The sequence below is a fragment of the Glandiceps talaboti genome, chromosome 19, assembly GCF_964340395.1.
Source record: "Glandiceps talaboti chromosome 19, keGlaTala1.1, whole genome shotgun sequence".
NCBI lineage: Eukaryota > Metazoa > Hemichordata > Enteropneusta > Spengelidae > Glandiceps > Glandiceps talaboti.
Genome location: NC_135567.1, coordinates 1,587,819 through 1,615,585, shown reverse-complemented (window position 1 = coordinate 1,615,585; position 27,767 = coordinate 1,587,819). Strand labels below are relative to the sequence as shown.

The 27,767-nt window shown below is 35.6% G+C and overlaps 1 protein-coding gene across 1 annotated transcript in view; it reads left to right on the top strand.

Annotated features, from left to right (window-relative positions):
- Positions 1-25,424, top strand: part of LOC144449904 (dynactin subunit 6-like) — a 28,962-nt gene extending 3,538 nt beyond the window's left edge. Inside the window, exons 2-7 of the mRNA XM_078140452.1 lie at positions 3,430-3,494; positions 5,346-5,451; positions 6,262-6,338; positions 8,767-8,814; positions 18,233-18,375; positions 24,418-25,424. Of these exons, the coding sequence (XP_077996578.1) occupies positions 3,430-3,494; positions 5,346-5,451; positions 6,262-6,338; positions 8,767-8,814; positions 18,233-18,375; positions 24,418-24,507 (529 nt within the window). The 3' untranslated portion in view covers positions 24,508-25,424. The remainder of the gene's footprint in view (positions 1-3,429; positions 3,495-5,345; positions 5,452-6,261; positions 6,339-8,766; positions 8,815-18,232; positions 18,376-24,417) is intronic.
- The last annotated feature ends 2,343 nt before the right edge of the window (positions 25,425-27,767 follow it).

The window sequence follows — 27,767 nt, the reverse complement described above, 5'->3', positions numbered from 1 at the left end:
TGTTAAGATACATTACCACACACTAGTCTATTCTTATGTTAAGATACATTACCATACACTAGTCTATTCTTATGTTAAGATACATTACCATACACTAGTCTATTCTTATGTTAAGATACATTACCATATACTAGTCTATTCTTATGTTAAGATACATTACCAAACACTAGTCTATTCTCATGTTAAGATACATTACCATACACTAGTCTATTCTTATGTTAAGATACATTACCATACACTAGTCTATTCTTATGTTAAGATACATTACCATACACTAGTCTATTCTTATGTTAAGATACATTACCATACACTAGTCTATTCTCATGTTAAGATACATTACCATATACTAGTCTATTCTTATGTTAAGATACATTACCATACACTAGTCTATTCTCATGTTAAGATACATTACCATACACTAGTGTATTCTTATGTTAAGATACATTACCATACACTAGTCTATTCTTATGTTAAGATACATTACCACAGACTAGTCTATTCTTATGTTAAGATACATTACCATACACTAGTGTATTCTTATGTTAAGATACATTACCACACACTAGTCTATTCTTATGTTAAGATACATTACCATACACTAGTCTATTCTTATGTTAAGATACATTACCATACACTAGTCTATTCTTATGTTAAGATACATTACCATATACTAGTCTATTCTTATGTTAAGATACATTACCATATACTAGTGTATTCTTATGAATATGTTAAGATACATTACCATACACTAGTCTATTCTGTTAAGATACATTACCATACACTAGTCTATTCTTATGTTAAGATACATTACCATACACTAGTCTATTCTGTTAAGATACATTACCATATACTAGTCTATTCTTATGTTAAGATACATTACCATACACTAGTCTATTCTTATGTTAAGATACATTACCACACACTAGTCTATTCTCATGTTAAGATACATTACCACACACTAGTCTATTCTTATGTTAAGATACATTACCATATACTAGTCTATTCTCATGTTAAGATACATTACCATATACTAGTCTATTCTGTTAAGATACATTACCATACACTAGTCTATTCTTATGTTAAGATACATTACCATACACTAGTCTATTCTTATGTTAAGATACATTACCATACACTAGTCTATTCTTATGTTAAGATACATTACCATATACTAGTGTATTCTTATGAATATGTTAAGATACATTACCATACACTAGTCTATTCTGTTAAGATACATTACCATACACTAGTCTATTCTTATGTTAAGATACATTACCACACACTAGTCTATTCTCATGTTAAGGTACATTACCATATACTAGTCTATTCTCATTTTAAGATACATTACCACACACTAGTCTATTCTCATGTTAAGATACATTACCATACACTAGTCTATTCTTATGTTAAGATACATTAACATACACTAGTCTATTCTCATGTTAAGATACATTACCATACACTAGTCTATTCTTATGTTAAGATACATTACCATATACTAGTCTATTCTTATGTTAAGATACATTACCATACACTAGTCTATTCTTATGTTAAGATACATTACCATACACTAGTCTATTCTCATGTTAAGATACATTACCATACACTAGTCTATTCTCATGTTAAGATACATTACCATATACTAGTCTATTCTTATGTTAAGATACATTACCATACACTAGTCTATTCTCATGTTAAGATACATTACCATACACTAGTCTATTCTTATGTTAAGATACATTACCATATACTAGTCTATTCTTATGTTAAGATACATTACCATATACTAGTCTATTCTTATGTTAAGATACATTACCACACACTAGTGTATTCTTATGTTAAGATACATTACCATACACTAGTCTATTCTCATGTTAAGATACATTACCATACACTAGTCTATTCTTATGTTAAGATACATTACCATACACTAGTCTATTCTCATGTTAAGATACATTACCATATACTAGTCTATTCTTATGTTAAGATACATTACCATACACTAGTCTATTCTCATGTTAAGATACATTACCATATACTAGTCTATTCTTATGTTAAGATACATTACCATACACTAGTCTATTCTCATGTTAAGATACATTACCATACACTAGTCTATTCTCATGTTAAGATACATTACCATACACTAGTCTATTCTCATGTTAAGATACATTACCACACACTAGTCTATTCTCATGTTAAGATACATTACCATATACTAGTGTATTCTTATGTTAAGATACATTACCATACACTAGTCTATTCTCATGTTAAGATACATTACCATACACTAGTCTATTCTCATGTTAAGATACATTACCATATACTAGTGTATTCTTATGTTAAGATACATTACCATATACTAGTCTATTCTCATGTTAAGATACATTACCATATACTAGTGTATTCTTATGTTAAGATACATTACCATATACTAGTCTATTCTTATGTTAAGATACATTACCATACACTAGTCTATTCTCATGTTAAGATACATTACCATATACTAGTCTATTCTTATGTTAAGATACATTACCATACACTAGTCTATTCTCATGTTAAGATACATTACCATACACTAGTCTATTCTCATGTTAAGATACATTACCATACACTAGTCTATTCTCATGTTAAGATACATTACCACACACTAGTCTATTCTCATGTTAAGATACATTACCATATACTAGTGTATTCTTATGTTAAGATACATTACCATACACTAGTCTATTCTTATGTTAAGATACATTACCATATACTAGTCTATTCTTATGTTAAGATACATTACCACACACTAGTCTATTCTCATGTTAAGATACATTACCATATACTAGTGTATTCTTATGTTAAGATACATTACCATACACTAGTCGAAGGCGGGTATACACAAGATTTTGGTACATAGGATATATAACATATACTAGTATATTATACTAGTAACATTTCTTGATTTACTTGTATTTGTATTGCTTCTCACTTCCGTCTGTACTGTCCTTGTATTATAAGCACTTTTCATTTTTTGAGTTTACATACATGTGTATTATTGATGTGTGTGTGTTTATATGATTGAGTACATTTGTTTCAATTTTGAACACTTTACATTATTAAGTTATGTATATAGAGGTGTATGCATGTATGTATGTATGTATGTATATAGAGCTGTGTGTGTGTGTGTACTTTTGATTCATTTCTCTTCTGCGTCCCGTTATCAATTTGAAATGTAGAAAAATGTACAGGCCATGGACAAGACTAGTTCCGCTGAACTATTTGCATAGTCAACATCAGATAACAATTGTGTATTTCTTTTGTATTCATTTTGTATATTTGTATCATATGTTTCATTGAAAGTGTAGCTTATTTTTGTTATCTGAATTTGTTTATATTTCATTTATTTATTTATTTTAATATCCTGTTATTGTTTTTATTTAGTGTGAAGATTGGTGCAGGAGCTGTTGTGTGTGTAGAAGCAGAGATCAGAGGAGATGTCACTATAGGTAAGTAGTGTGTTACACTAGGTATAGTGTCTGTAGAGATGTTTATACTAGGACCAAGGACTGTTATATATCCTATAAATACATACAATTGTTTATACTAGGACCAAGGACTGTTATATATCCTATAAATACATACAATTGTTTATACTAGGACCAAGGACTGTTATATATCCTATAAATACATACAATTGTTTATACTAGGACCAAGGACTGTTATATATCCTATAAATACATACAATTGTTTATACTAGGACCAAGGACTGTTATATATCCTATAAATACATACAATTGTTTATACTAGGACCAAGGACTGTTATATATCCTATAAATACATACAATTGTTTATACTAGGACCAAGGACTGTTATATATCCTATAAATACATACAATTGTTTATACTAGGACCAAGGACTGTTATACATCCTATAAATACATACAATTGTTTATACTAGGACCAAGGACTGTTATACATCCTATAAAAACATACAATTGTTTATACTAGGACCAAGGACTGTTATACATCCTATAAATACATACAATTGTTTATACTAGGACCAAGGACTGTTATACATCCTATAAATACATACAATTGTTTATACTAGGACCAAGGACTGTTATATATCCTATAAATACATAAAATTGTTTATACTAGGACCAAGGACTGTTATATATCCTATAAATACATACAATTGTTTATACTAGGACCAAGGACTGTTATATATCCTATAAATACATACAATTGTTTATACTAGGACCAAGGACTGTTATATATCCTATAAATACATACAATTGTTTATACTAGGACCAAGGACTGTTATATATCCTATAAATACATACAATTGTTTATACTAGGACCAAGGACTGTTATATATCCTATAAATACATACAATTGTTTATACTAGGACCAAGGACTGTTATATATCCTATAAATACATACAATTGTTTATACTAGGACCAAGGACTGTTATATATCCTATAAATACATACAATTGTTTATACTAGGACCAAGGACTGTTATATATCCTATAAATACATACAATTGTTTATACTAGGACCAAGGACTGTTATACATCCTATAAATACATACAATTGTTTATACTAGGACCAAGGACTGTTATATATCCTATAAATACATACAATTGTTTATACTAGGACCAAGGACTGTTATATATCCTATAAATACATACAATTGTTTATACTAGGACCAAGGACTGTTATATATCCTATAAATACATACAATTGTTTATACTAGGACCAAGGACTGTTATACATCCTATAAATACATACAATTGTTTATACTAGGACCAAGGACTGTTATATATCCTATAAATACATACAATTGTTTATACTAGGACCAAGGACTGTTATATATCCTATAAATACATACAATTGTTTATACTAGGACCAATGACTGTTATATATCCTATAAATACATACAATTGTTTATACTAGGACCAAGGACTGTTATATATCCTATAAATACATACAATTGTTTATACTAGGACCAAGGACTGTTATATATCCTATAAATACATACAATTGTTTATACTAGGACCAAGGACTGTTATATATCCTATAAATACATACAATTGTTTATACTAGGACCAAGGACTGTTATACATCCTATAAAAACATACAATTGTTTATACTAGGACCAAGGACTGTTATATATCCTATAAATACATACAATTGTTTATACTAGGACCAAGGACTGTTATATATCCTATAAATACATACAATTGTTTATACTAGGACCAAGGACTGTTATACATCCTATAAATACATACAATTGTTTATACTAGGACCAAGGACTGTTATACATCCTATAAATACATACAATTGTTTATACTAGGACCAAGGACTGTTATACACCCTAAAGCCAGGATAGTTGCTGAAGGAGGACCTATCATAATTGGAGAATGTAATCTCATTGAAGAACAGGCATTCATAATTAATCCGTAAGTCCACTTGTTATTATGTGTTATGTTTACATAGACCAGTAAATGTTAAACAAATATTAATATGCTGTTTATTGTCTATTGCATGTAAATTTATATGATATGAAGTGATGAAATGTCTTAGAACTCAGAGTGTAAGAAGATGCCTTTACTTCCATGAATGGCAGGGGTGAACAAATCATTTTGTGAACTGGTGGTCCCTGGACCAGTGCCTTAAAAAATTCAGTGGTCCCGCTGAAAGAATTAGTGGTCCCAGGTCCTGCTAAGGTGAAACATTAAATCTTACCTATGAATCTGTATATTCAGACGACTTTTTAAGATAGTTATTAACAGTAAGGTACTGGTCCAACGGACCAGACATGGTAAAATTTGTGTGGTCCGCCCCCCAAAAACCCGCTAGCCCCAGACCCAGGACCAGTGGATTTGTTCACCTCTGCAATGGTATTTCCTTGTAATGTCATACCTGGAATATCACGCCGGTTTTACAAAACATTCATCTTCTAAAACAGCTGAAGTACACACAATGACCTCACTTTTTCCCCTGGGTTTAATTAAATCCCACATTCCTAATCCCCAGGGATAAATGGCACCACACACCCTAATCCCCAGGTATAATTGGAATCATATACCCTAATCCCCAGGTATAAATGGCACCACACACCCTAATCCCCAGGTATAATTGGAATCATATACCCTAATCCCCAGGTATAAATGGCACCACACACCCTAATCCCCAGGTATAATTGGAATCACTCACCCTGAATATTATAATATAACAAACATACTTTTTATCTTTCTTTCTTTCTTCAGGAAAGTTGGAGCCAAAATTGATAAAAATAGTGCTGTCATGACGATAGGATCTCACAATGTCTTTGAAGTTGGATGTCGTATCCTTTTCTCATATAGCAGTTTCACTGTTGTCGTAGTAACAATATTACCCTCACATTAGTTTTCATGTTTTGTTGTCATAGTAACATTGTCCTCACATTAGTAGTATTCTTGTCTTTTTCACTGTTGTCATAGTAATGTATTTATTTTACTGTTGTTTTCTAGTTGGGAAATTGTTCAAAGTAAAATGATTGCATTACAGATATGTGATATGGGTCAAAAATGTCATTTTTGGTCAAAAACTTAAACTAAAAAACTACTGAGCAGATTGGTCTGAAATTTGGTTTGAATGTTCTTATAGGTGTGTAAATTAAGATTCGTTCATAACAATGATTTCATCAGTAATATTCAAATTAGGGCTAGAAATGTGTCTTTTTGGTCAAAAATATTTAATTCCAAAACTACTGAGCAGGTTATGTTGAAATTTAATGGGGATGCAGCTTGGTGTATAGATGAAGAAAATATAATGTTAATGATCTCATCCATGATATGCAAATAAGGTGTAAAAATGTGATTTTTGGTCAAAAGCTTATATCTCAAAAAGTACTTGGTCAATGAGACTGAAACTTGGTGAGATGATTCTAGAGGTGTTATTCTGCAGATTTTCTTTAAAACATTTTGACACAATTGGCCCTAGCAACTGACCACACCCTTAGCAACAACCAAATGCCAGTATATTTTGCTAAATTAACAACATCTGTAGGTAGGTGAATAAACATTTTAAAATATATGCAAATATCCCTAGCAACCATAACCACACCCATAGCAACAGCCAAACAATTGTGTATTTCACAAAGATAACAACAGGGAGTAATAGACAAGTAAACAAACATTCCAAAAAATGGAATGTGCCTAGAAATAAGACCATGCCCATAGCAACAGCCAAATGATCGTGATAACAACAGGGTTGGATAGGCAACTGGAAAAACATTCAGCAAATGAACACATATACCTAGTGTATGAATCAGCAAGTGGGTAAACAATCTTAAAAATGTACAGTTATGCTACAATGCCATTGGTTTGAATGCAGTAAACGTAATTACTAATTATTTGTTGGTGAGGTGTTAGTGTCAGCCTAGTGTTAGCACTGACCTAGTCTGGTGTTAACATAGGACTGGTGCAGACATTAACCCTTCCAGTTACTAACACATACTGGTGAGGTGTTAGTGTCAGCCTAGTGTTAGCACTGAGTTAGTCTGGTGTTAACATAGGACTGGTGTAGACATTAACCCTTCCAGTTGCTAACACATACTGGTGAGGTGTTAGTGTCAGTCTAGTGTTAGCACTGAGTTAGTCTGTTGTTAACATAGGACTGGTGTAGACATTAACCCTTCCAGTTGCTAACACATACTGGTGATGTGTTAGTGTCAGCCTAGTGTTAGCACTGAGCTAGCCTGGTGTTAACATAGGACTGGTACAGACATTAACCCTTCCAGTTACTAACACATACTGGTGAGGTGTTAGTGTCAGCGTAGTGTTAGCACTGACCTAGTCTGGTGTTAACATAGGACTGGTACAGACATTAACCCTTCCAGTTGCTAACACGTACTGATGAGGTGTTAGTGTCAGCCTAGTGTTAGCACTGATCTAGCCTGGTGTTAACATAGGACTGGTACAGACATTAACCCTTCCAGTTGCTAACACGTACTGATGAGGTGTTAGTGTCAGCCTAGTGTTAGCACTGATCTAGTCTGGTGTTAACATAGGACTGGTGTAGACATTAACCCTTCCGGTTGGTAACACATACTGGTGAGGTGTTAGTGTAAGCCTAGTGTTAGCACTGACCTAGTCTGGTGTTAACATAGGACTGGTACAGACATTAACCCTTCCAGTTACTAACACATACTGGTGAGGTGTTAGTGCCAGCGTAGTGTTAGCACTGACCTAGTCTGGTGTTAACATAGGACTGGTACAGACATTAACCCTTCCAGTTGCTAACACGTACTGATGAGGTGTTAGTGTCAGCCTAGTGTTAGCACTGATCTAGTCTGGTGTTAACATAGGACTGGTGTAGACATTAACCCTTCCAGTTGGTAACACATACTGGTGAGGTGTTAGTGTAAGCCTAGTGTTAGCACTGACCTAGTCTGGTGTTAATATAGGACTGGTACAGACATTAACCCTTCCAGTTGCTAACACATACTGGTGAGGTGTTAGTGTCAGCCTAGTGTTAGCACTGACCTAGTCTGGTGTTAACATAGGACTGGTGTAGACATTAACCCTTCCAGTTGGTAACATATACTGGTGAGGTGTTAGTGTCAGCCTAGTGTTAGCACTGAGTTAGTCTGGTGTTAACATAGGACTGGTACAGACATTAACCCTTCCAGTTGCTAACACATACTGGTGAGGTGTTAGTGTCAGCCTAGTGTTAGCACTGAGTTAGTCTGGTGTTAGTGTTATGCTATACCTTAACTTAACTGCTGTCAGGATGTGAAGCTTTCAAAGTTGGTAACAACAATGTAGTAGAGGCTAAAGGTAAGAACAGTTGGGTTTGGTATGGCTTTCTCTGATGAATGAGGGTGATGTTGGGGGAAGAATGTGAGGGTAGAATGTGAGGGCAGAGGGTGAGGGTAGAATGTTAGGGTAGAATGTGAGGGTAGAATGTGAGGGCAGAGGGTGAGGGTAGAATGTGAGGGTAGAATGTGAGGGTAGAGGGTGAGGGCAGAGGGTGAGGGTAGAATGTGAGGGCAGAGGGTGAGGGTAGAGGGTGAGGGTAGAATGTGAGGGTAGAATGTGAGGGCAGAGGGTGAGGGTAGAATGTGAGGGTAGAATGTGATGGTAGAGGGTGAGGGTAGAATGTGAGGGCAGAGGGTGAGAGTAGAGGGTGAGGGTAGAATGTGAGGTTAGAGGGTGCGGGTAGAGGGTAAGGGTAGAATGTTAGGGTAGAATGTGAGGGCAGAGGGTGAGGGTAGAATGTGAGGGCAGAGGGTGAGGGTAGAATGTGAGGGTAGAGGGTGAGGGTAGAATGTGAGGGCAGAGGGTGAGGGCAGAGGGTGAGGGCAGAGGGTGAGAGTAGAGGGTGAGGGTAGAATGTGAGGGTAGAGGGTGAGGGTAGAATGTGCGGGTAGAGGGTGAGGGTAGAATGTTAGGGTAGAATGTGAGGGTAGAATGTGAGGGAAGAGGGTGAGGGTAGAATGTGAGGACCAGTGTGCAGAACTTAGTAATGGATGTATCATTGTGTGTTTATTTATAGCGGTTGTTGGTAGGAATACAGAACTTAGTAATGGATGTATCATTGTGTGTTTATTTATAGCGGTTGTTGGTAGGAGTACAGAACTTAGTAATGGATGTATCATTGTGTGTTTATTTATAGCGGTTGTTGGTAGGAGTACAGAACTTAGTAATGGATGTATCATTGTGTGTTTATTTATAGCGGTTGTTGGTAGGAATACAGAACTTAGTAATGGATGTATCATTGTGTGTTTATTTATAGCGGTTGTTGGTAGGAATACAGAACTTAGTAATGGATGTATCATTGTGTGTTTATTTATAGCGGTTGTTGGTAGGAATACAGAACTTTGTAATGGATGTATCATTGTGTGTTTATTTATAGCGGTTGTTGGTAGGAATACAGAACTTAGTAATGGATGTATCATTGTGTGTTTATTAATAGCGGTTGTTGGTAGGAATACAGAACTTAGTAATGGATGTATCATTGTGTGTTTATTTATAGCGGTTGTTGGTAGGAATACAGAACTTAGTAATGGATGTATCATTGTGTGTTTATTTATAGCGGTTGTTGGTAGGAGTACAGAACTAAGTAATGGATGTATCATTGTGTGTATATTTATAGCGGTTGTTGGTAGGAATACAGAACTTAGTAATGGATGTATCATTGTGTGTTTATTTATAGCGGTTGTTGGTAGGAGTACAGAACTTAGTAATGGATGTATCATTGTGTGTTTATTTATAGCGGTTGTTGGTAGGAGTACAGAACTTAGTAATGGATGTATCATTGTGTGTTTATTTATAGCGGTTGTTGGTAGGAGTACAGAACTTAGTAATGGATGTATCATTGTGTGTTTATTTATAGCGGTTGTTGGTAGGAATACAGAACTTAGTAATGGATGTATCATTGTGTGTTTATTTATAGCTTTTGTTGGTAGGAGTACAGAACTTAGTAATGGATGTATCATTGTGTGTTTATTTATAGCGGTTGTTGGTAGGAGTACAGAACTTAGTAATGGATGTATCATTGTGTGTTTATTTATAGCGGTTGTTGGTAGGAGTACAGAACTTAGTAATGGATGTATCATTGTGTGTTTATTTATAGCGGTTGTTGGTAGGAATACAGAACTTAGTAATGGATGTATCATTGTGTGTTTATTTATAGCGGTTGTTGGTAGGAATACAGAACTTAGTAATGGATGTATCATTGTGTGTTTATTTATAGCGGTTGTTGGTAGGAGTACAGAACTTAGTAATGGATGTATCATTGTGTGTTTATTTATAGCGGTTGTTGGTAGGAGTACAGAACTTAGTAATGGATGTATCATTGTGTGTTTATTTATAGCGGTTGTTGGTAGGAGTACAGAACTTAGTAATGGATGTATCATTGTGTGTTTATTTATAGCGGTTGTTGGTAGGAATACAGAACTTAGTAATGGATGTATCATTGTGTGTTTATTTATAGCGGTTGTTGGTAGGAATACAGAACTTAGTAATGGATGTATCATTGTGTGTTTATTTATAGCGGTTGTTGGTAGGAGTACAGAACTTAGTAATGGATGTATCATTGTGTGTTTATTTATAGCGGTTGTTGGTAGGAGTACAGAACTTAGTAATGGATGTATCATTGTGTGTTTATTTATAGCGGTTGTTGGTAGGAATACAGAACTTAGTAATGGATGTATCATTGTGTGTTTATTTATAGCGGTTGTTGGTAGGAATACAGAACTTAGTAATGGATGTATCATTGTGTGTTTATTTATAGCGGTTGTTGGTAGGAATACAGAACTTTGTAATGGATGTATCATTGTGTGTTTATTTATAGCGGTTGTTGGTAGGAATACAGAACTTAGTAATGGATGTATCATTGTGTGTTTATTAATAGCGGTTGTTGGTAGGAATACAGAACTAAGTAATGGATGTATCATTGTGTGTTTATTTATAGCGGTTGTTGGTAGGAATACAGAACTAAGTAATGGATGTATCATTGTGTGTTTATTTATAGCGGTTGTTGGTAGGAATACAGAACTAAGTAATGGATGTATCATTGTGTGTATATTTATAGCGGTTGTTGGTAGGAATACAGAACTTAGTAATGGATGTATCATTGTGTGTTTATTTATAGCGGTTGTTGGTAGGAGTACAGAACTTAGTAATGGATGTATCATTGTGTGTTTATTTATAGCGGTTGTTGGTAGGAATACAGAACTTAGTAATGGATGTATCATTGTGTGTTTATTTATAGCGGTTGTTGGTAGGAATACAGAACTTAGTAATGGATGTATCATTGTGTGTTTATTTATAGCGGTTGTTGGTAGGAATACAGAACTTAGTAATGGATGTATCATTGTGTGTTTATTTATAGCGGTTGTTGGTAGGAATACAGAACTTAGTAATGGATGTATCATTGTGTGTTTATTTATAGCGGTTGTTGGTAGGAGTACAGAACTTAGTAATGGATGTATCATTGTGTGTTTATTTATAGCGGTTGTTGGTAGGAATACAGAACTTAGTAATGGATGTATCATTGTGTGTTTATTTATAGCGGTTGTTGGTAGGAATACAGAACTTAGTAATGGATGTATCATTGTGTGTTTATTTATAGCGGTTGTTGGTAGGAATACAGAACTTAGTAATGGATGTATCATTGTGTGTTTATTTATAGCGGTTGTTGGTAGGAGTACAGAACTTAGTAATGGATGTATCATTGTGTGTTTATTTATAGCGGTTGTTGGTAGGAGTACAGAACTTAGTAATGGATGTATCATTGTGTGTTTATTTATAGCGGTTGTTGGTAGGAGTACAGAACTTAGTAATGGATGTATCATTGTGTGTTTATTTATAGCGGTTGTTGGTAGGAATACAGAACTTAGTAATGGATGTATCATTGTGTGTTTATTTATAGCGGTTGTTGGTAGGAATACAGAACTTAGTAATGGATGTATCATTGTGTGTTTATTTATAGCGGTTGTTGGTAGGAGTACAGAACTTAGTAATGGATGTATCATTGTGTGTTTATTTATAGCGGTTGTTGGTAGGAGTACAGAACTTAGTAATGGATGTATCATTGTGTGTTTATTTATAGCGGTTGTTGGTAGGAGTACAGAACTTAGTAATGGATGTATCATTGTGTGTTTATTTATAGCGGTTGTTGGTAGGAGTACAGAACTAAGTAATGGATGTATCATTGTGTGTTTATTTATAGCGGTTGTTGGTAGGAGTACAGAACTTAGTAATGGATGTATCATTGTGTGTTTATTTATAGCGGTTGTTGGTAGGAGTACAGAACTAAGTAATGGATGTATCATTGTGTGTTTATTTATAGCGGTTGTTGGTAGGAGTACAGAACTTAGTAATGGATGTATCATTGTGTGTTTATTTATAGCGGTTGTTGGTAGGAGTACAGAACTTAGTAATGGATGTATCATTGTGTGTTTATTTATAGCGGTTGTTGGTAGGAGTACAGAACTTAGTAATAGATGTATCATTGTGTGTTTATTTATAGCGGTTGTTGGTAGGAATACAGAACTTAGTAATGGATGTATCATTGTGTGTTTATTTATAGCGGTTGTTGGTAGGAGTACAGAACTTAGTAATGGATGTATCATTGTGTGTTTATTTATAGCGGTTGTTGGTAGGAGTACAGAACTTAGTAATGGATGTATCATTGTGTGTTTATTTATAGCGGTTGTTGGTAGGAGTACAGAACTTAGTAATGGATGTATCATTGTGTGTTTATTTATAGCGGTTGTTGGTAGGAATACAGAACTTAGTAATGGATGTATCATTGTGTGTTTATTTATAGCGGTTGTTGGTAGGAGTACAGAACTTAGTAATGGATGTATCATTGTGTGTTTATTTATAGCGGTTGTTGGTAGGAGTACAGAACTTAGTAATGGATGTATCATTGTGTGTTAATTTATAGCAGTTGTTGGTAGGAGTACAGAACTTAGTAATAGATGTATCATTGTGTGTTTATTTATAGCGGTTGTTGGTAGGAATACAGAACTTAGTAATGGATGTATCATTGTGTGTTTATTTATAGCGGTTGTTGGTAGGAGTACAGAACTTAGTAATGGATGTATCATTGTGTGTTTATTTATAGCGGTTGTTGGTAGGAGTACAGAACTTAGTAATGGATGTATCATTGTGTGTTAATTTATAGCAGTTGTTGGTAGGAGTACAGAACTTAGTAATGGATGTATCATTGTGTGTTTATTTATAGCGGTTGTTGGTAGGAATACAGAACTTAGTAATGGATGTATCATTGTGTGTTTATTTATAGCGGTTGTTGGTAGGAATACAGAACTTAGTAATGGATGTATCATTGTGTGTTTATTTATAGCGGTTGTTGGTAGGAGTACAGAACTTAGTAATGGATGTATCATTGTGTGTTTATTTATAGCGGTTGTTGGTAGGAGTACAGAACTTAGTAATGGATGTATCATTGTGTGTTAATTTATAGCAGTTGTTGGTAGGAGTACAGAACTTAGTAATGGATGTATCATTGTGTGTTTATTTATAGCGGTTGTTGGTAGGAATACAGAACTTAGTAATGGATGTATCATTGTGTGTTTATTTATAGCGGTTGTTGGTAGGAGTACAGAACTTAGTAATAGATGTATCATTGTGTGTTTATTTATAGCGGTTGTTGGTAGGAATACAGAACTTAGTAATGGATGTATCATTGTGTGTTTATTTATAGCGGTTGTTGGTAGGAGTACAGAACTTAGTAATGGATGTATCATTGTGTGTTTATTTATAGCGGTTGTTGGTAGGAATACAGAACTTAGTAATGAATGTATCATTGTGTGTTTATTTATAGCGGTTGTTGGTAGGAATACAGAACTTAGTAATGGATGTATCATTGTGTGTTTATTTATAGCGGTTGTTGGTAGGAATACAGAACTTAGTAATGGATGTATCATTGTGTGTTTATTTATAGCGGTTGTTGGTAGGAGTACAGAACTTAGTAATGGATGTATCATTGTGTGTTTATTTATAGCGGTTGTTGGTAGGAGTACAGAACTTAGTAATGGATGTATCATTGTGTGTTTATTTATAGCGGTTGTTGGTAGAAGTACAGAACTTAGTAATGGATGTATCATTGTGTGTTTATTTATAGCGGTTGTTGGTAGGAGTACAGAACTTAGTAATGGATGTATCATTGTGTGTTTATTTATAGCGGTTGTTGGTAGGAGTACAGAACTAAGTAATGGATGTATCATTGTGTGTTTATTTATAGCGGTTGTTGGTAGGAGTACAGAACTTAGTAATGGATGTATCATTGTGTGTTTATTTATAGCGGTTGTTGGTAGGAGTACAGAACTTAGTAATGGATGTATCATTGTGTGTTTATTTATAGCGGTTGTTGGTAGGAATACAGAACTTAGTAATGGATGTATCATTGTGTGTTTATTTATAGCGGTTGTTGGTAGGAGTACAGAACTAAGTAATGGATGTATCATTGTGTGTTTATTTATAGCGGTTGTTGGTAGGAATACAGAACTAAGTAATGGATGTATCATTGTGTGTTTATTTATAGCGGTTGTTGGTAGGAATACAGAACTTATTAATGGATGTATCATTGTGTGTTTATTTATAGCGGTTGTTGGTAGGAGTACAGAACTAAGTAATGGATGTATCATTGTGTGTTTATTTATAGCGGTTGTTGGTAGGAATACAGAACTTAGTAATGGATGTATCATTGTGTGTTTATTTATAGCGGTTGTTGGTAGGAATACAGAACTTAGTAATGGATGTATCATTGTGTGTTTATTTATAGCGGTTGTTGGTAGGAGTACAGAACTTAGTAATGGATGTATCATTGTGTGTTTATTTATAGCGGTTGTTGGTAGGAGTACAGAACTAAGTAATGGATGTATCATTGTGTGTTTATTTATAGCGGTTGTTGGTAGGAGTACAGAACTTAGTAATGGATGTATCATTGTGTGTTTATTTATAGCGGTTGTTGGTAGGAGTACAGAACTTAGTAATGGATGTATCATTGTGTGTTTATTTATAGCGGTTGTTGGTAGGAGTACAGAACTTAGTAATGGATGTATCATTGTGTGTTTATTTATAGCGGTTGTTGGTAGGAATACAGAACTTAGTAATGGATGTATCATTGTGTGTTTATTTATAGCGGTTGTTGGTAGGAGTACAGAACTTAGTAATGGATGTATCATTGTGTGTTTATTTATAGCGGTTGTTGGTAGGAGTACAGAACTTAGTAATGGATGTATCATTGTGTGTTAATTTATAGCAGTTGTTGGTAGGAGTACAGAACTTAGTAATAGATGTATCATTGTGTGTTTATTTATAGCGGTTGTTGGTAGGAATACAGAACTTAGTAATGGATGTATCATTGTGTGTTTATTTATAGCGGTTGTTGGTAGGAGTACAGAACTTAGTAATGGATGTATCATTGTGTGTTTATTTATAGCGGTTGTTGGTAGGAGTACAGAACTTAGTAATGGATGTATCATTGTGTGTTAATTTATAGCAGTTGTTGGTAGGAGTACAGAACTTAGTAATGGATGTATCATTGTGTGTTTATTTATAGCGGTTGTTGGTAGGAATACAGAACTTAGTAATGGATGTATCATTGTGTGTTTATTTATAGCGGTTGTTGGTAGGAGTACAGAACTTAGTAATAGATGTATCATTGTGTGTTTATTTATAGCGGTTGTTGGTAGGAATACAGAACTTAGTAATGGATGTATCATTGTGTGTTTATTTATAGCGGTTGTTGGTAGGAGTACAGAACTTAGTAATGGATGTATCATTGTGTGTTTATTTATAGCGGTTGTTGGTAGGAATACAGAACTTAGTAATGAATGTATCATTGTGTGTTTATTTATAGCGGTTGTTGGTAGGAATACAGAACTAAGTAATGGATGTATCATTGTGTGTATATTTATAGCGGTTGTTGGTAGGAATACAGAACTTAGTAATGGATGTATCATTGTGTGTTTATTTATAGCGGTTGTTGGTAGGAATACAGAACTTAGTAATGGATGTATCATTGTGTGTTTATTTATAGCGGTTGTTGGTAGGAATACAGAACTTAGTAATGGATGTATCATTGTGTGTTTATTTATAGCGGTTGTTGGTAGGAGTACAGAACTTAGTAATGGATGTATCATTGTGTGTTTATTTATAGCGGTTGTTGGTAGGAGTACAGAACTTAGTAATGGATGTATCATTGTGTGTTTATTTATAGCGGTTGTTGGTAGAAGTACAGAACTTAGTAATGGATGTATCATTGTGTGTTTATTTATAGCGGTTGTTGGTAGGAGTACTGAACTAAGTAATGGATGTATCATTGTGTGTTTATTTATAGCGGTTGTTGGTAGGAGTACAGAACTTAGTAATGGATGTATCATTGTGTGTTTATTTATAGCGGTTGTTGGTAGGAATACAGAACTTAGTAATGGATGTATCATTGTGTGTTTATTTATAGCGGTTGTTGGTAGGAATACAGAACTTAGTAATGGATGTATCATTGTGTGTTTATTTATAGCGGTTGTTGGTAGGAATACAGAACTTAGTAATGGATGTATCATTGTGTGTTTATTTATAGCGGTTGTTGGTAGGAGTACAGAACTTAGTAATGGATGTATCATTGTGTGTTTATTTATAGCGGTTGTTGGTAGGAATACAGAACTTAGTAATGGATGTATCATTGTGTGTTTATTTATAGCGGTTGTTGGTAGGAATACAGAACTTAGTAATGGATGTATCATTGTGTGTTTATTTATAGCGGTTGTTGGTAGGAGTACAGAACTTAGTAATGGATGTATCATTGTGTGTTTATTTATAGCGGTTGTTGGTAGGAGTACAGAACTTAGTAATGGATGTATCATTGTGTGTTTATTTATAGCGGTTGTTGGTAGGAATACAGAACTTAGTAATGGATGTATCATTGTGTGTTTATTTATAGCGGTTGTTGGTAGGAGTACAGAACTTAGTAATGGATGTATCATTGTGTGTTTATTTATAGCGGTTGTTGGTAGGAGTACAGAACTTAGTAATGGATGTATCATTGTGTGTTTATTTATAGCGGTTGTTGGTAGGAGTACAGAACTTAGTAATGGATGTATCATTGTGTGTTTATTTATAGCGGTTGTTGGTAGGAGTACAGAACTTAGTAATGGATGTATCATTGTGTGTTTATTTATAGCGGTTGTTGGTAGGAGTACAGAACTTAGTAATGGATGTATCATTGTGTGTTTATTTATAGCGGTTGTTGGTAGGAGTACAGAACTTAGTAATGGATGTATCATTGTGTGTTTATTTATAGCGGTTGTTGGTAGGAGTACAGAACTTAGTAATGGATGTATCATTGTGTGTTTATTTATAGCGGTTGTTGGTAGGAGTACAGAACTTAGTAATGGATGTATCATTGTGTGTTTATTTATAGCGGTTGTTGGTAGGAGTACAGAACTTAGTAATGGATGTATCATTGTGTGTTTATTTATAGCGGTTGTTGGTAGGAATACAGAACTTAGTAATGGATGTATCATTGTGTGTTTATTTATAGCGGTTGTTGGTAGGAATACAGAACTTAGTAATGGATGTATCATTGTGTGTTTATTTATAGCGGTTGTTGGTAGGAGTACAGAACTTAGTAATGGATGTATCATTGTATGTTTATTTATAGCGGTTGTTGGTAGGAGTACAGAACTTAGTAATGGATGTATCATTGTGTGTTTATTTATAGCGGTTGTTGGTAGGAATACAGAACTAAGTAATGGATGTATCATTGGAGCTGACTGTGAAGTCACAAGTCAAGAGGTTTTATCTGAAAATACTGTAATATTTGGACGTAGTTGTAATCGGAGACTTCAAGCTGAAAGACCACCAGTAAGTTATTATCTGTCAAAACGATACGAACCATAAAATCAGTACTGTCATCAATCGTTTATGAGACACACTGAAATAATAATACACAACATCTGTCATGTCTGACAGTGTATGGCCTAGTTAGTCCCCACCGGACGAAGTCCGGGACGGGGACTTATGGATTGGGTTCCGTCTGTCCGTGCATCTGTCCGTCCGTCCGCAGCCGTTTCTTGGAGATGCCTGGACCGATTTTTTTCAAACTTGGTACAGGGGCAACATACAATGGCATACATATGCATGTCAATTTGTTTCATGATACGATCCAATATGGCCGCCTGGCAGCCATTTTGTTTGCAAATTTTCCCTGTCTAAAGCCATAACTCAGACATGCTTGAACAGATCTCATTCAAAGTTGGTATTAGGACAGTGTTCTATGACATACATGTGTATATTCATTGTTGTCATGATACGATCCAATATGGCCGCCTAGCAGACATTTTGTTTGTGAATTTTCCATGTCCAAAGCCATAACTCAGACATGCTTGAACAGATCTCATTCAAAGTTGGTATTAGGACAGTGTTCTATGACATACATGTGCATATCCATTTCGTCGTGATACGATCCAATATGGCTGTCTGGCAGCCATTTTGTTTGCAAATTTTCCATGTCCAAAGCCATAACTCAGACGTGCTTGAACAGATCTCATTCAAAGTTGGTATTAGGACAGTGTTCTATGACATACATGTGCATATCCGTTTTCATTGTGATACGATCCCCCATACCAGACCCATCCTTTATTGTTGTAGGCATGTTCCATGTCCAACAAGCAGACACAACATATCTAAGTCTGTTAGGTTCACAAGTGTTGTTGCGTGATCAGAGTAGTGATAATTCCTTAAAACCCAATCATATTCTCAATGACTTGTTAGTGTATATGTCATGTCTTACAGTGTATGGCCTAGTTTGTGTATATGTCATGTCTTACAGTGTATGGCCTAGTTTGTGTATATGTCATGTCTTAGAGTGTATGGCCTAGCTTGTGTATGTGTCATGTCTTAGAGTGTATGGCCTAGCTTGTGTATATGTCATGTCTTACAGTGTATGGTCTAGTTTGTGTATATGTCATGTCTTAGAGTGTATGGCCTAGTTTGTGTATATGTCATGTCTTACAGTGTATGGCCTAGTTTGTGTATATGTCATGTCTTACAGTGTATGGCCTAGTTTGTGTATATGTCATGTCTTACAGTGTATGGCCTAGTTTGTGTATATGTCATGTCTTAGAGTGTATGGCCTAGCTTGTGTATATGTCATGTCTTACAGTGTATGGCCTAGTTTGTGTATATGTCATGTCTGAGAGTGTATGGCCTAGTTTGTGTATATGTCATGTCTTACAGTGTATGGCCTAGCTTGTGTATATGTCATGTCTTACAGTGTATGGCCTAGCTTGTGTATATGTCATGTCTTAGAGTGTATGGCCTAGTTTGTGTATATGTCATGTCTTACAGTGTATGGCCTAGTTTGTGTATATGTCATGTCTTACAGTGTATGGCCTAGCTTGTGTATATGTCATGTCTTAGAGTGTATGGCCTAGTTTGTGTATATGTCATGTCTTAGAGTGTATGGCCTAGTTTGTGTATATGTCATGTCTTATAGTGTATGGCCTAGTTTGTGTATATGTCATGTCTTAGAGTGTATGGCCTAGTTTGTGTATATGTCATGTCTTATAGTGTATGGCCTAGTTTGTGTATATGTCATGTCTTAGAGTGTATGGTCTAGTTTGTGTATATGTCATGTCTTAGAGTGTATGGCCTAGCTTGTGTATATGTCATGTCTTACAGTGTATGGCCTAGTTTGTGTATATGTCATGTCTTAGAGTGTATGGCCTAGTTTGTGTATATGTCATGTCTTAGAGTGTATGGCCTAGTTTGTGTATATGTCATGTCTTAAAGTGTATGGCCTAGTTTGTGTATATGTCATGTCTTAGAGTGTATGGTCTAGTTTGTGTATATGTCATGTCTTACAGTGTATGGTCTAGTTTGTGTATATGTCATGTCTTACAGTGTATGGCCTAGCTTGTGTATATGTCATGTCTTACAGTGTATGGCCTAGTTTGTGTATATGTCATGTCTTAGAGTGTATGGCCTAGTTTGTGTATATGTCATGTCTTATAGTGTATGGCCTAGTTTGTGTATATGTCATGTCTTAAAGTGTATGGCCTAGTTTGTGTATATGTCATGTCTTAGAGTGTATGGTCTGGTTTGTGTATATGTCATGTCTTACAGTGTATGGTCTAGTTTGTGTATATGTCATGTCTTACAGTGTATGGCCTAGCTTGTGTATATGTCATGTCTTAGAGTGTATGGTCTAGTTTGTGTATATGTCATGTCTTACAGTGTATGGCCTAGTTTGTGTATATGTCATGTCTTAGAGTGTATGGTCTAGTTTGTGTATATGTCATGTCTTATAGTGTATGGCCTAGTTTGTGTATATGTCATGTCTTAGAGTGTATGGTCTAGTTTGTGTATATGTCATGTCTTAGAGTGTATGGCCTAGTTTGTGTATATGTCATGTCTTACAGTGTATGGCCTAGCTTGTGTATATGTCATGTCTTAGAGTGTATGGCCTAGTTTGTGTATATGTCATGTCTTACAGTGTATGGCCTAGTTTGTGTATATGTCATGTCTTAAAGTGTATGGTCTAGTTTGTGTATATGTCATGTCTTATAGTGTATGGCCTAGCTTGTGTATATGTCATGTCTTAGAGTGTATGGCCTAGTTTGTGTATATGTCATGTCTTAGAGTGTATGGTCTAGTTTGTGTATATTTCATGTCTTACAGTGTATGGCCTAGTTTGTGTATATGTCATGTCTTAGAGTGTATGGCCTAGTTTGTGTATATGTCATGTCTTACAGTGTATGGTCTAGTTTGTGTATATGTCATGTCTTAGAGTGTATGGTCTAGTTTGTGTATATGTCATGTCTTACAGTGTATGGCCTAGCTTGTGTATATGTCATGTCTTAGAGTGTATGGCCTAGTTTGTGTATATGTCATGTCTTAGAGTGTATGGTCTAGTTTGTGTATATGTCATGTCTTAGAGTGTATGGCCTAGCTTGTGTATATGTCATGTCTTACAGTGTATGGCCTAGTTTGTGTATATGTCATGTCTTAGAGTGTATGGCCTAGTTTGTGTATATGTCATGTCTTAGAGTGTATGGTCTAGTTTGTGTATATGTCATGTCTTAGAGTGTATGGCCTAGCTTGTGTATATGTCATGTCTTACAGTGTATGGTCTTGTTTGTGTATATGTCATGTCTTAAAGTGTATGGCCTAGTTTGTGTATATGTCATGTCTTACAGTGTATGGTCTAGTTTGTGCATATGTCATGTCTTATAGTGTATGGCCTAGCTTGTGTATATGTCATGTCTTAGAGTGTATGGCCTAGCTTGTGTATATGTCATGTCTTAGAGTGTATGGTCTAGTTTGTGTATATGTCATGTCTTAGAGTGTATGGCCTAGCTTGTGTATATGTCATGTCTTACAGTGTATGGCCTAGTTTGTGTATATGTCATGTCTTACAGTGTATGGTCTAGTTTGTGTATATGTCATGTCTTAGAGTGTATGGCCTAGCTTGTGTATATGTCATGTCTTAGAGTGTATGGTCTAGTTTGTGTATATGTCATGTCTTAGAGTGTATGGCCTAGCTTGTGTATATGTCATGTCTTATAGTGTATGGCCTAGTTTGTGTATATGTCATGTCTTAGAGTGTATGGCCTAGTTTGTGTATATGTCATGTCTTACAGTGTATGGCCTAGTTTGTGTATATGTCATGTCTTACAGTGTATGGCCTAGTTTGTGTATATGTCATGTCTTACAGTGTATGGCCTAGCTTGTGTATATGTCATGTCTTATAGTGTATGGTCTAGTTTGTGTATATGTCATGTCTTAGAGTGTATGGTCTAGTTTGTGTATATGTCATGTCTTACAGTGTATGGTCTAGTTTGTGTATATGTCATGTCTTAGAGTGTATGGCCTAGTTTGTGTATATGTCATGTCTTACAGTGTATGGCCTAGTTTGTGTATATGTCATGTCTTAGAGTGTATGGCCTAGCTTGTGTATATGTCATGTCTTATAGTGTATGGTCTAGTTTGTGTATATGTCATGTCTTAGAGTGTATGGCCTAGCTTGTGTATATGTCATGTCTTATAGTGTATGGTCTAGTTTGTGTATATGTCATGTCTTAGAGTGTATGGTCTAGTTTGTGTATATGTCATGTCTTACAGTGTATGGTCTAGTTTGTGTATATGTCATGTCTTAGAGTGTATGGCCTAGTTTGTGTATATGTCATGTCTTACAGTGTATGGCCTAGTTTGTGTATATGTCATGTCTTAGAGTGTATGGCCTAGCTTGTGTATATGTCATGTCTTAGAGTGTATGGCCTAGCTTGTGTATATGTCATGTCTTAGAGTGTATGGTCTAGTTTGTGTATATGTCATGTCTTACAGTGTATGGTCTAGTTTGTGTATATGTCATGTCTTACAGTGTATGGCCTAGCTTGTGTATATGTCATGTCTTAGAGTGTATGTCCTAGCTTGTGTATATGTCATGTCTTAGAGTGTATGGCCTAGCTTGTGTATATGTCATGTCTTACAGTGTATGGCCTAGTTTGTGTATATGTCATGTCTTAGAGTGTATGGCCTAGCTTGTGTATATGTCATGTCTTACAGTGTATGGCCTAGTTTGTGTATATGTCATGTCTTACAGTGTATGGCCTAGTTTGTGTATATGTCATGTCTTACAGTGTATGGCCTAGTTTGTGTATATGTCATGTCTTAGAGTGTATGGCCTAGCTTGTGTATATGTCATGTCTTACAGTGTATGGCCTAGCTTGTGTATATGTCATGTCTTAGAGTGTATGGCCTAGCTTGTGTATATGTCATGTCTTATAGTGTATGGCTTAGTTTGTGTATATGTCATGTCTTACAGTGTATGGCCTAGTTTGTGTATATGTCATGTCTTAGAGTGTATGGCCTAGCTTGTGTATATGTCATGTCTTACAGTGTATGGCCTAGCTTGTGTATATGTCATGTCTTAGAGTGTATGGCCTAGCTTGTGTATCTGGTGTTTAGATTAAGAAGTATTCATGACATAATGATCCCATCAATGATATGCAAATTAACGCTGAAAATGTTCAAGTCGTCATATATCTATTATTTCAAAACTACTAAACAGATTGGGATGAAATTTAACAGGGATGCCTGTAGGGATGTGTAGGTGAAGGTGTAGTCACAACATGATCATCCCATCAGTAATATGCAAATCAGGTCTAAAAATCTCAAGTTTGGTCAAAAACTTATGTCTTGAAAACTACATTGTGAATTGGCCTGAAATTTGGTAGGCATATTTCTGGAGGTGTTATCTGCAGTTATTGTTCAAAATATTTTGACACAACTGGCCCTAGCAACCATGATCACACCCTTAGCAACAGTAAAATGATGATGCATATTAGAAAGATGACAGGAATAGGTAGGTAAGTGAATAAAGGATAAAAAGGGTATGTAAATATGCCTAGCAACAAGACCAAACCCATAGCAACAGCCAAATTGTGGTTTAAATTGCCAAGATGAAAACTAGGAAGGGTTGCCAAGTGAAGAAAGATTCCAAAAATGTCTGCAAATATGCCTAGCAACAAGACTACATCCTTAGCAACGTCCAGATACATCATAAAAATAATAAGTGATTAATAGGCAAGCAAATAGATATTCAAAAAATGTTTGCAAATATGCCTAGCAACAAGACTACATCCTTAGCAACGTCCAGATACATCATAAAAATAATAAGTGATTAATAGGCAAGCAAATAAACATTCAAAAAATGTTTACAAATATGCCTAGCAACAAGACCATGCCCATAGCAACAGCCAAATATGTTGTGCTACAGTGCTATTGGCGTTATTTCATTGGTTAATATATATATCTGGGTCAACAGAGGTTTACTTCTAAACAGAATGTAGATAAATTAATCTTAGTATTGTAATCAGTTTGTTTTTCCTCTCTGTCTTTCAGCAACAAACATTACAGTTAGACTTCCTGATGAAGATTCTACCCAACTATCACCACTTGAAGAAGACAACGAAACCTAAAACTGACAAGTGAAGTGTACAAAAGAGCTATTATTACAATGCTATACATGAACACTTACAAGACATTGCCTTCTAGAGAAGAGTTACCGCTATATTACAATGCTATACATGAACACTTACAAGACATTGCCTTCTAGAGTAAAGTTATCGGTATAATATTAGTTTGTTTATCGCTTGACACCCGACATGATATCTCAGCTTTGTAAGTTATGTGTATGTCCCCATTTCATAATATTGCTATAACATCTGATGAGCTGACTTTATTTGTATTTATTTATTTGATTAGATATCAAGTCAGATTACTGATTACAGTAAAACATTGGTAGCTTGTTATCAGGACAAATCAGAAGAGAACAATAAAATGAAGTCAGTATCAGATCAGTTTAATACTTGTGGATATCTGAATTCCAAGTCTAAGATGATATCATTTTTCTGTATTATAGTAGTGTGTAAAATTTCAGCACAATTTGTCCAGTTTAGACAAAAATTGAAATAAACAAGAAATTCTTCACCTGCTTGTAAAGTCTGTATCCATTGTTTGCTTTGAAAAACACAACAGTGAATTTGTGCTGCAACCAATCAGACAATAGCCCCGTCTCGACGTATGTCATCCTACCTGAGGCAGTCCCAAGTCCTACCTGAGGTAGGATAGGTTTGTGTCTGCATGTAGGAAGGCTGCGGTGTAGATGTCACACATTCCCTCCTGACTCCATCCTGACAGTACATATGACAAAGTCAGGGTTTCAGGAAACCTTTCAAAAGTGTCCTCAGTCAGGACGGTTTTAGGACGGTTTCAGGACACGTTTACATCTATCTACACAGGGTTCAAACTCTCCTTAGTCCTGCCTCTGGTAGGATATTTAGTGCCGTCTAGATGGGGCTAATGTCTCAGAGGTCGTCATTGTAGAGATCATCATTGTAGAGCTGTCGTGAACATATTAATTTAATTTATTCATGTACCTATGAATCCATTATATATTGCTATAATCTTTATTAAAGTCTCTACCAAACTATTGTGAGTCATTTCTGAATCAGTATTTTTAGCAAAACTTATTCAGAAGTACATTTGATTCAGTAATGCTATAGGCATGCAAAAGTGTGTCTGTGTCTGTGTCTATATCAGTGTGTGTATGGGACTGGGTTTGTGTCTATATCAGTGTGTGTATGGGACTGGGTTTGTGTCTATATCAGTGTGTGTATGGGACTGGGTTTGTGTGACTATGGATGTGTGTCTGTGTGTGTGTGTAAACGACTTAAAGTCAAAAACCACTGAACTGATTGCCATGATATTTGGTGGGTGTATTACTTTGGGTGTCCAGTTGGGAAGTTGTTCCAATCAAAGTAATCTTACCACCAGTGTGTGATTCTAACAAAGTATTAACATCTATTTCTACCAAAATAGTAAAGTCACACTACACACACCATCTACATGGCATACACTACACACACCATCTAATGGCATACACTACATACACCATCTACATGGCATACACTACACACACCATCTACATGGCATACACTACATACACCATCTAATGGCATACACTACATACACCATCTACATGGCATACACTACACACACCATCTACATGGCATACACTACACTCACCATCTACATGGCATACACTACACACACCATCTACATGGTAAACACTACATACACCATCTACATGGCATACACTACATACACCATCTACATGGCATACACTACACACACCATCTACATGGCATACACTACATACACCATCTACATGGTATACACTACACACACCATCTACATGGCATACACTACATACACCATCTACATGGCATACACTACACACACCATCTACATGGCATACACTACATACACCATCTACATGGTATACACTACACACACCATCTACATGGCATATACTACACACACCATCTACATGGCATACACTACACACACCATCTACATGGCATACACTACACACACCATCTACATGGCATACACTACACACACCATCTACATGGCATACACTACACACACCATCTACATGGTATACACTACACACACCATATACATGGTATACACTACATACACCATCTACATGGTATACACTACACACACCATCTACATGGTATACACTACATACACCATCTACATGGTATACACTACACACACCATCTACATGATATACACTACATACACCATCTACATGGCATACACTACACACACCATCTACATGGTATACACTACATACACCATCTACATGGCATACACTACACACACCATCTACATGGTATACACTACATACACCATCTACATGGCATACACTACACACACCATATACATGGCATACACTACATACACCATCTACATGGTATACACTACATACACCATCTACATGGTATACACTACACACACCATCTACATGGCATACACTACACACACCATCTACATGGAATACACTACATACACCATCTACATGGTATACACTACATACACCATCTACATGGCATACACTACATACACCATCTACATGGTATACACTACACACACCATCTACATGGCATACACTACACACACCATCTACATGGAATACACTACATACACCATCTACATGGCATACACTACACACACCATCTACATGGCATACACTACATACACCATCTACATGGTATACACTACACACACCATCTACATGGCATACACTACATACACCATCTACATGGTATACACTACATACACCATCTACATGCCATACACTACACACACCATCTACATGGCATACACTACATACACCATCTACATGGTATACACTACACACACCATCTACATGGTATACACTACACACACCATCTACATGGTATACACTACACTCACCATCTACATGGCATACACTACACACACCATCTACATGGTAAACACTACATACACCATCTACATGGCATACACTACATACACCATCTACATGGCATACACTACACACACCATCTACATGGCATACACTACATACACCATCTACATGGTATACACTACACACACCATCTACATGGCATACACTACATACACCATCTACATGGTATACACTACACACACCATCTACATGGCATACACTACATACACCATCTACATGGTATACACTACATACACCATCTACATGCCATACACTACACACACCATCTACATGGCATACACTACATACACCATCTACATGGTATACACTACACACACCATCTACATGGTATACACTACACACACCATCTACATGGTATACACTACACACACCATCTACATTATATACA